Source organism: Lutzomyia longipalpis, chromosome 2 (genome assembly GCF_024334085.1).
Source record: "Lutzomyia longipalpis isolate SR_M1_2022 chromosome 2, ASM2433408v1".
NCBI lineage: Eukaryota > Metazoa > Arthropoda > Insecta > Diptera > Psychodidae > Lutzomyia > Lutzomyia longipalpis.
The window spans coordinates 16,316,644-16,328,346 of NC_074708.1; the positions used below are offsets into that span (position 1 = coordinate 16,316,644).

Sequence of the window (11,703 nt, forward strand, 5' to 3'; positions counted from 1 at the left end):
CAGCATCGAGACACGTTTTATCGTCAAATCGCGCTTTCATCTGAATGCATTTTCCCCGTGCGATGGTCCCTCTCGCCTACGAATCCGTACCCACACAGTTGTGGGGTCCCATCGAAAAATCCCACCCCCACACCCCATCACACAATGAAATTTTCACCCATCTCCTGTTTTTGAATATGAATAGAAAATCGATTATCAATTTCAAACTTGTACGCAATCAATTCATACGAAATGCCAATTAAATTATTTGGTCACACTGTGCATTTCCTCTTTGTCGAATTACTCCCTTGGGGTGACAAACTCATTTCCCTGTCCCACGCAGTGACATATGTATATGTACATTAGAGACTTTCGCGGAAAACTCCCAACGCATCATTCCCCACATTAAACAAATAAAGCCCCCTTCACAAACACTTCAGCCATAAAAGCATTCTTTTTTGCGTTTATTTTTTCAAGAGAAAAAAAAGGAGAAAAATGTTGCGGAAAAGTCAGTGGTACTTGTCGAGGAAACCCACTAATAGGAACTAATAAACACAACAAGCCACTTTAGCCCCTTGCTTTCTATATGGTAGGGTGCTTTCTTCAAGCCCCAAAAGCTTTTCTTACCACTATCAGGCAATGGAGCACGTAGGGATAACCTTTACAGCAGTGCTCATCCGGTACTGTCCCATGGGGTACAATGTTCATTCAGAAATCTCTCTCATATTCATTAGTCAGGTGTTGGGGAGGTTAATTGAAGATGTGACATCTAAGTCTCATATCAACGTCTTGTCAGGACGACAACGTTTCATTGATTTCTTGGAAATGAAAAATGTGCTGCAAACAATTTCAAAATTTTCGGGGAAATCATTGAAAACCAGAGGTAGAGACTCTGCTGAAATTTTATTCATTGATGATAAGATTGAAAACCTTTTTAGGCTATTCGTTTTTTTAAAGATTTTTAAAAGGAAGTTAATTTCTTTAAAGAAAATTAAGGAACTTAATTTGACGATAAGTTATCTGAACGATCCATTATCTCCTTAATAATAAAACATACCAATAAAAAGAAAATTGGGGAAATCATCTTTCAGATGAAACCCGAGACAATAAAAAAAAAGAAAATTTAATTTTTCTACAATTTTCTTTAAGGAAAATCTTAAAGGGCTCATTTGACATTCTTCTTCATCTGGAATTCTATTTTGAATACACGTGGAAGGAAAATTCAGTATGATTTTAATACAAAATGGGCTGCTTAAATTAAATATTAAAGTATCAATTAAATGAACCTCGTATAAAGAGAGGACGTAGGAGAAATTTTATTAACAAAGGTCAATCTAATTAAAAATTCAAATTAAATTAATGAGATTGGAAATTGTAGACACGGTAGAAGTTTTAATTTAAAATAATTTCCTTGGCCGAATGTTTGAACTTTTTATTATTTAACCTGGCAATTTCGATTTAATAAACAAATAAATAAAATGAAACAAAATAAAATTGAAAAGCTTTGAACTTTGATTGATTTTGTTACGAAAAAATTGAAAAAAAAATCTTGTTCAGAATTTATTTTAAAATTGTTATTTTTATACTTAAAACTTCATTGATTAATAAAAAATATAATTTAAAATTTAAGCTTTAGGAAAATAAAAAAAAGGTTCTCTGGAAAATATAAACTCTATTTTACTGGATGAATTTCCCCTTGACAATGAAAATCACATATTAAACGTCTCCATCGTAAGTTTCATTGATAATTAAATTTTTAATTAACAGCGTGAAAAGCTTGAAAAATTGATGATTTTTCCAAAGAAAAATATGCCATTTCTTGGAAAATTTAATAATTTTCTATTTTCACATTTTAATTGAAAAGTTAATCTACCCGGTGGGAGATATAAGTAAAACTTTCTGTTTTTTCGAGGGAAAAAAACGGCACATTAGAATATCAAGTATGGTGTGAGATAGCAATGGCTGCGATATACCTTCTGCAGGTAGAGGTGAATAAAAAAAAAGAAAGAGCAATGGTTGGTAAAAGCTCGGGCAGTCATAAATCAAGTTATTTAAGTTTTCCAAAGAATACCTTGGTGGAATATTTTTTCCCTCCATCAAATCCTTGTAAGTTTCTTTCCATTTTGCTGAGCAAAGTGTCTGTGGGTTGCGGGGGTGCGTGCAAATTGCACAAGGTTTGCCCATTGAAGGAAAAAAAAAGGCTTTGAGGGTGCTTGAAGGATTATTGAAAATGGGTTCGGAAAAAAAGTGAAAAAAGAAGAAAAAAAGTATATGGGAAAAGCTCGAGGGGATGAAACAGCGAAAAAGCTCAACCCCAATTGTCTCTCCATCGTTCTTAAACTCCCTCCTTGGCAATTTTCACCATAAATAATAAAATGGTCTGGGTAAAAAGTTACATGTATGTACGTACATATCGCACAGAGAGAGATACGTTTGTAATTTTCTTAAGCGTCAAACACTCATTTAACAGCGCACAGCCCCCATCTCTTGTGCATATGTTGGAAACGATTATATATTAAAGATAATTGGCTTCCGCCACACCATCATTGTTGAGAGTAAAAACTCCAGCTTAAATTAGCACACATCATTCCCACATACACCCTTCTCTTGTCGCGTCGTTATCTTCTTCATCATCATCGCGTGGCAGAGTCTATTTGGTTGTTGTACCCTTCCCTAACTCCCGCTCTAGCTCGCTCATCCTCCGCATATACGTTTGGTTGAGGAAACGAGACTTCGAGGCGGAAAATGCTCCGCAGCCTCCCCCATTTAACCACCCACTTCCGCCACACCCACCATGAAATTCCACCGACACACACACCAACATTTTGTGTCTGTTATTGTTGGGTGATATTGCTAAGATGCTATTATTTTTGATACTATTATTGTTGCTGTTTCGACTGAGCGACAAGAGTTGGGGGTGTTGGGTGAACAAAGACATCCTCCGCCATCCCTTTTGGTATATCACATCTTAAGCATACCTACCACCACCCCAAACTCCTTTTAGTCACACTTTCAGGGGGAATTCTTCATGTTCGCACTCACAGAAGGAGAATAATGTGAGACTCACAGTTTTGTTCTATATACCTTCACACACTCTGTCTCAATTCTAGGCTCCTTTCCTCAAGTAAATGACGCTTCTAATATTTATACGTTACCGGAAATTTTGAAAATTTACAAACAATAGCTTTGGGGTGAAATGAGTCAACTTTGAAATATTTACTCAAAATCAAATTTTATTTAATAATAAGTCTGGCTGAAGTGTTTCTTAAGCTAGGAATAAGGTATTTGAAACAAAAGTCCTAAGTTTGTTAAGTTAGGCTTAATTTTTCCTGAACTTATACATATTTGTTGTAAAATATAATCTTGATAGTAGGTATCTGTGAGCAGCTTTAAGTTCATCGCTACTTTGTTGATATAAAAAGTTGCTTATGGGTCCTATTCTGCGACAAAGAAGAGCTTGAAAAGACTTTGAATATTTATTTATTATCAATAAAATTTGCTTTATTATTTTCACATATATTACAATTTAAAATTTATTTTGCTGACGCGTGATTGGAGGTACAGGTTAACTAATAAAATAATACCTAAGTATTTTATTGTTATTTAGGAAGTATTTATTTGAATATGAGATAAATTATTAGAGAATATCCGATTGAAATATCAATTTTGTGTGAAATAAATATTCATTGAGATTATGTGTAAATATGTATTGTATTTTGTGTTAGCAACAAGTGCTTGTATGTATCCCAAAGATAGTGCTTCAGGTAGATTTAATTTCATAGCCTATTGAATTTGATTGCCTCTATAATATAGTAAAACGAGGTAAATTGTCGCTTCGCTCCAATTTACCTCGCCCCGCTTCGCGGGGATTTGTTGCGCTTCGCGCAAATTTTAGTGAGAAAAAATTGTGATGATTTAAAGTTAGGGCCACTTATTAATCCCGGAAAAAAAATCTCTATGGGGGCTACCTGAAGGGGGACTTTGGGGGGGGGAAATGAATACGGCCATCTGAAACCGCCTGTTATAAGGAGCTTCTGTACCAAATTTCATCGCGATCAGACAAACGGTGTGGATTTGTATAGAAAAGTCGGAACGACGATTACCAACAAACAGGCCTTTCTTTATTATATAGATGGGAAGCTCTCATCGAACGAAAAAGAAAAAAATTGCAAAGAGAAGAAAACATTTTCATACAACACTTAAGGCGCCAATTTCAAAAATTTGCAAAAACTGCATGAAATCTCTATGGGGGCTACCTGAAGGGGGCTTTGGGGGGAAAATGAATACGGCCATCTGAAACCGCCTGTTATAAGGGGCCTCTGTACCAAATTTCATCGCGATCAGACAAACGGTGTGGATTTGTATAAAAAAGTCGGAACGACGATTACCAACAAACAGGCCTTTCTTTATTATATAGATGGGAAGCTCTCATCGAACGAAAAAGAAAAAAATTGCAAAGAGAAGAAAACATTTTCATACAACACTTAAGGCGCCAATTTCAAAAATTTGCAAAAACTGCATGAAATCTCTATGGGGGCTACCTGAAGGGGGCTTTGGGGGGAAAATGAATACGGCCATCTGAAACCGCCTGTTATAAGGGGCCTCTGTACCAAATTTCATCGCGATCGGACAAACGGTGTGGATTTGTATATGTTTACGCTAGCGTAAATTAATGAAGTGAATCACCCTATCGAGAATTGGTATGCAACGGTCATGAGCTACAGTTAAATTTGTGAATTTTTGAAATTCCTCTTATCAGTTTTTTTTCTCTCTATTATCTCCCTTTCGTGATAATCTCTTTTTTTCTTTACTTCCACTTTCACTTTCTCCATTGTTGTTATTATTTTTTCAATCAATTAAAGAATTAAAATTTGAAATTTGATTAATTTGAATATAAATAAAATCCGCTGCTCAGTTTAATTCATTAAATCAGGAAGAAATTGTTTTATTTAAACCTCAGTGAAATAGAATTGCCCCACTGATCCTGAAATAAGGAGAAATTGGCAGAAGTGCAACTCATCTCAACCACGAGGAAGATCTTCCAGATTTTGGATTTGCCTTTTGATTGCAACAATCCGCGGTTCTTCGAGCCGAAGGGCTCTGATATTAATTAATGTGTTGCATCTATTAAAGGTATGTGACCAGAGGGAAGGATTGGAAGAAGAAGAAGGAACAATCGCTTATATTATTTATTTCTTTTGGAATCCTTACCTAAGGTACGACAACTGGAATTTATTTGGGAGGATCATCAAATATTCTATTAATTATTATTTAATTCGGATCTTACCCAAGGTAATCTTTACAATTGGTCCTTCGAGCCGAAGGGCTCTGATATTAATTAATGTGTTGCATCTATTAAAGGTATGTGACCAGAGGGAAGGATTGGAAGAAGAAGAAGGAACAATCGCTTATATTATTTATTTCTTTTGGAATCCTTACCTAAGGTACGACAACTGGAATTTATTTGGGAGGATCATCAAATATTCTATTAATTATTATTTAATTCGGACCCAAGGTAATCTTTACAATTGGTCCTTCGGGGGAAAAAATCAGCACAAGATGCCAGGAAGATCCAGTCAGAGAGCGGCGTACAAAGGCCAATTCACTACGCTGAAGAAGGATGTCAATGAAATCAGCCGCAATCCTGACTGTCTTCTCAATGAGGGGATGATTGAAACTCTTTTGTATCATCGTCAAAGTCTGGAGTCAATTGAGCGGAAATATTGTGAGGTACAAAGGGCAATTATTGATGAAACTAAACCCGAAGATGCAAAAAGGGCTGAACAAGAAGAACTCGATAATTTCCTGAATGAGACGACCCACACCGGAAATCAGATCAACCGTTTTATCGCTAAGCTTCAAGCCACTGACTATGCACCTAGGCAACCAACAGCTTCCGGTGGTTCAACCAGTGATTTCTCAGCGTTTTTAACGTTGATGGAAAAACAATTGGAAGAGCAGAAGGAGCAGAGATTGCAAACCAATACTACTATAGAGAGAATGGTGGGTGAGATGAATAGGCTTTCTAGCAGCATCAATGCGAACAACGGCGGACCTACGATGATGGGAAATCCCAATGAAACTTTCACAGTTACGGCTCCACCTCGCAGAAAATTGGACGTGATTAAGATTCAGCCATTCTCAGGAGACTACACAGAGTGGAAAACTTTTAAAGACCTCTTTGAGTCGATTATTGGGAATGATGACACCCTCACTAAATCTGAAAAGATGCAATATTTAAAGACTCTCATAGTTGGAGAAGCTCAACCCATTATTGAGTCCCTAAAGGTCTGCGACGAAAACTATGATGTGGCTTGGACTATACTATCCAAAGAATTCGACAGTGCTGCACCCATTGTAGCATCTTACATGAAAGATTTTTTTGCTTTGCCAGCTGTAGCATCGGCCTCTGTCCAGGGCATTCAAAATCTTCAGAGAAAGTCCAATTCTATTTTGCAAGCATTAGACGCAATGGAGGTAACGTCTCGAGACCCTTTCATTATTTATTCGATTCTGCAGAAACTTGATGAGGAGACCCGTGCTTTATGGGCTGGAAAAGTTAAGGAAAATTGTCCAACTTGGGAGCAATTCAATGAATTTTTGGTAGAGAGAAGTTTTCAACTCAGAATGTCTTTACCAGAAAAATCCTACAAGTCACAGACTCACCCCAAAAAATCTTTGCCTACCAACAAGAAACCAAAGATGAATTCTACTAGCCTTGCAGCCACGGAAAAGAAGAATTGCGAGTTCTGCAAACTACATCCACACAAACTATTTCGGTGCAAGAAGTTCATCGCTCTGGATGGGATGCGTAGATTGGCGGCTGTTAAGGAGCTCAAGGTGTGTGAGAACTGCTTGTCGGACAATCACAAAGTAGAACATTGTTCATACTCTTTGTGCAATGTATGCAACGGCAAACACAACCGATTGCTACATGATGCAATTATTATTGCCACCACTACAATCCCAACTCCTGGAGGAAGCCAGGGTCAGACTGGAAATCCAGTCAATCTCATATGTAAGAATGTTACCACCAAGATGTCCAAGGTACTTCTTGCGACAGTTATGATCAGGATTGTGGATTCTTCAGGAGAACAGCATTTGTGCAGAGCCATTTTGGACTGTGGATCTCAAGTCAACATGATCTCTGCAAGATTGTGTCAATTGCTGCATTTGAAGAAGAAGACCGTCAACCTTTCCATTGAGGGAGTAGGGACTTCATCACAATCAGCCCAGCATGTCGCAGATGTCGTAGTGAGACCAAGGATGATGACTTCTTCATACTCTCTACCTATGACGTGCATCGTCATGAAGAGAGTCACCAGCGATCAGCCAAATTGGGATACATCTTCGCTGAACTTCCAAATCCCAAAGCACTTCCAGTTGGCAGACCCCAACTGGCAAGAGACTCACCCTATCGACTTACTCATTGGTGGGCAATTCTTTTGTGACATCATGACCGATGATACCCATGTTTTGGGTCCTCACCATCCTGTGATGAAAAATACAGTATTTGGATGGGTGTTAATGGGACCTTGTTATGTCGGCCATAATGATTCTCAGGTTGTCTCATGCAACACTGCCACCATGGAAAGCATTGATACGGGACTACGTAGATTTTGGGAGTTGGAGGAGATATCAGTAGGTTCCCCCAGATCATTGGATCAAGACAAGGTGGAAGAACTTTACCGAGCTACCACAACTCGAGACCAAGATGGGCGCTATGTGGTACTATTGCCTTTTAAGGATAACATGGAAGAGTTGGGCAACAACAGGGCATCAGCCAGACGCCAATTATTTCTATTGGAAGCGCGTCTGAGAAAAAATCCAGAACTCCGTGCACAATACAACCAGATCTTTGAGGAGTATTTGGAGAAGGGATTTATCGAGGTTGTGCCATATGATCAGCTCAACAGACCTTGTTTTTATATGCCACATCATTGCGTTATCAAGGAAGATGCAGTATCAACCAAGGTTCGAATTGTCTTTAATGGAAGTTCGCCATCCGAATCCGGGCTAAGCTTAAATGACAAACTTATGGTAGGAGCTACTGTACAACCACCGTTGCTTAAAATTCTGCTGAACCTCAGACGACATCCTGTTGCCTTTACCTGTGACATTGTAAAAATGTACTTACAGACAATACTTTACGAACCTCACAGGGATTACCAACGATTTTTATGGGAGACCGAATCTGACCACCAAGTGAAAGACTTCAGGTTCAGGACAGTGTGCTTCGGGGTGTCTGCATCTCCGTACTTAGCCACTCGATCATTGATTCAGTTAGCCTTGGATGAGGGGCACAGATTCCCGATAGCTGCGAAATTGATATTGAATAACTTCTACATAGACGATTGTCTGGTCAGCATGCCTACGATTGAGGAGGCACTCGAAGCAAAGAGACAGCTCATAGCTCTACTGGCCCTAGCCAAACTTGAACTGTCCAAATTCAGGTCAACTCATATGGAACTCACACCTTCATCTGATGAAAATTATCAACTGGACATGCCATCTGAAGAACAGGTTGTAAAGACTTTGGGAATGAGTTGGTGCCTACAGACTGATATGTTCCAGTACACAGTGAACGAATTCCATGGACCAGCAACCAAGAGAAATATGTTGTCAATTCTTGGAAAAATTTATGACCCAATGGGGCTCGTATGCCCCATTACAACTGTTGCAAAATGTATCCTGCAAGACGTGTGGAAGTTATCAATGGACTGGGACACTGAAATTGATGGTGATTTGGAGAAAAGATGGAAAGAGTTCATGAACACTCTACCTTCAATGGAGGATCTGAGGATTCCCCGATGGATATCAAACATCTCCGAAGTAGTACACCAGGAACTTCACTGTTTTGGCGATGCAAGCAAGAGAGCCCATGGAGCTTGTATTTACCTTGTAACTCAAGATGCTGCAGGTAACAGATGCTCCAGGCTATACGCAGCCAAGTCCAAGATTAACCCCATCAGCTATGAGGAGAAAGTAAAGGATAAGATCAAGAAGAAGGACTTCACCATTCCGAAAGGAGAATTATGTGGAGCTGTCTTGGCTATGAAACTTGCCTCAACTGTCTCGGACGCAACAGAAGTACAGCAAATCTATTTTTGGCTGGATGCCACTGCTGTGCTACATCAAATTCATAACCCGACTCAAAAACGAGAAGTTTTTGTACGCAACAAGGTTAAGAAGATTCTAGATGAAACCAACTGTCAGCAATGGAGACACGTTGGAACCAAGTCCAACCCAGCTGACCTGGCTTCACGAGGAGCTACTCCTCAACAGCTCATTTCAGCGGAACTGTGGTGGCATGGGCCAGAATGGTTGTTGAAGTCTGAAGAGAATTGGCCACCGAAGTTCAACGCACCCAATGATGACGGAGCACAAGTGGAGACTAGTTTAGCACTCACTACGGATTCATCAGAGAAGGAAAAACTGGTTGCCAATCCAATCTTCGAATTTTTATTGGCTCAGTTTAGCTCCTACAGCAAGATCCGTCTAGTTTTGGCACGATGTCTTCAACTCGTAGAAATTTGGAAGTCATCAAAGGTCCGAGTGACTCGCAACTCGAGGAGAACTACCTTTTCCAAATTCTTGCATGTGAAATTCCTAAGGGATGCCGAAAAACTCTTGATACAATGGGATCAGCAGCAACATTTTTCTCATGTTTTGGATGCTCTGACAAACGGATCTCTGGAAACAAACGCAAGCCTTCGCCATTTTGGAAAATTGAGACCATTTCTGGATTCTGAGGGTACATTGAGAGTTGGAGGTCGACTTAGCAAATCTACACTCAACTATGATACAAAACACCCGAAGATCCTGCCCAAAAGCCTCTTAAGTCGTTTGATTGCAGAACGTGAGCATCTTCTACTTATGCATGCTGGACCACAGCTTACCTTGGCATCCTTGAGGCAAAAATATTGGCCTATTGATGGACGTCGCTTGACTCGAAGTGTCTTAAGGAAATGCCTCACTTGCATCAAGGCAAGGCCCACTCACGTTCAGCAACTTATGGGGGACTTACCCCCGGAGCGAATCGACCATTTGACTGCCTTCAATACAATAGGTGTCGATTTTGCTGGGCCCATCTACATCAAACAAGGTGTCAGGAAAACTGTCACAATTAAGGCTTATGTGGCGGTCTTCGTCTGCTTTTCTACTAAGGCTGTGCATTTGGAGGGAGTTAGTTCACTCCACACAGATTCCTTCATTGCTGCATTTCGCAGAATGATTGCGAGAAGAGGGTTGCCACATAAGGTGTTTTCCGACAATGGAACCACATTTGTAGGCGCCGATAGAGAACTTAAGCGGTTGTGGGAGGCAGAGCAACACCAGCAAGCGATCCAGATGGTGGCAGGGGAACTTGGCATCGAATGGAACTTTTTACCTCCCAGATCACCGCATCACGGCGGCCTCCATGAAGCTGCCGTGAAATCTTTTAAACACCACTTTGTGCGAGTTGTGGGTGACAGAGCACTGACATTTGAAGGGCTAGCAACCATCCTGTGTCAGATTGAAGCTGTATTGAACAGCAGGCCGCTTGTTCCCACATCAGACAACCCCGACGATCTCCATTGGATCAGCCCATCTAGCCTATGCACACTGAAGGACACACTTACACAACTACCTGACCCATCAGTGACTCACCTCAAAATTGGCTATCTGGACAAATGGCACCTTTTGCAGAGAGTGTATCAGGATGTTACTAACCAATGGAAACGCGATTATCTTACAACGCTTCAAACTCGCAGCAAGTGGTACAAACAATACGAAAATCTCAAGGAGGGAGATTTTGTTCTGATGAGCGACATGGCCCTTCCATCTACCAAGTGGCCGACAGGACGCATCGTGAAGATCTTCCCTGGCCGAGACAACAAGGTGAGAGTAGCAGATGTCAGAACTCATCGTGGAGTCTACAGAAGAGCTGTCCAGAAGCTAGTGCGACTTCCCATAGAAGAAGCATAAAGCTCTTCTGTCCCCGGAGCATGTTTACGCTAGCGTAAATTAATGAAGTGAATCACCCTATCGAGAATTGGTATGCAACGGTCATGAGCTACAGTTAAATTTGTGAATTTTTGAAATTCCTCTTATCAGTTTTTTTTCTCTCTATTATCTCCCTTTCGTGATAATCTCTTTTTTCTTTACTTCCACTTTCACTTTCTCCATTGTTGTTATTATTTTTTCAATCAATTAAAGAATTAAAATTTGAAATTTGATTAATTTGAATATAAATAAAATCCGCTGCTCAGTTTAATTCATTAAATCAGGAAGAAATTGTTTTATTTAAACCTCAGTGAAATAGAATTGCCCCACTGATCCTGAAATAAGGAGAAATTGGCAGAAGTGCAACTCATCTACAACCACGAGGAAGATCTTCCAGATTTTGGATTTGCCTTTAGATTGCAACAATCCGCGGTTCTTCGAGCCGAAGGGCTCAGATATTAATTAATGTGTTGCATCTATTAAAGGTATGTGACCAGAGGGAAGGATTGGAAGAAGAAGAAGGAACAATCGCTTATATTATTTATTTCTTTTGGAATCCTTACCTAAGGTACGACAACTGGAATTTATTTGGGAGGATCATCTGATATTCTATTAATTATTATTTAATTCGGATCTTACCCAAGGTAATCTTTACAGTATAAAAAAGTCGGAACGACGATTACCAACAAAGGGCTAAAGCAATTAATTTAGATGTGGAAGCTATTATATAGATATGCA

At 39.6% G+C, this 11,703-nt stretch overlaps 1 protein-coding gene across 1 annotated transcript; it reads left to right on the forward strand.

Moving 5' to 3' along the window:
- The first annotated feature begins 5,538 nt into the window (after window positions 1–5,538).
- LOC129789233 (uncharacterized) lies at window positions 5,539–10,947 on the forward strand. The gene has a single exon (XM_055825881.1). The coding sequence runs from the start codon at window positions 5,539–5,541 to the stop codon at window positions 10,945–10,947; it is 5,409 nt and encodes a 1,802-aa protein (XP_055681856.1).
- Window positions 10,948–11,703: the final 756 nt, after the last annotated feature.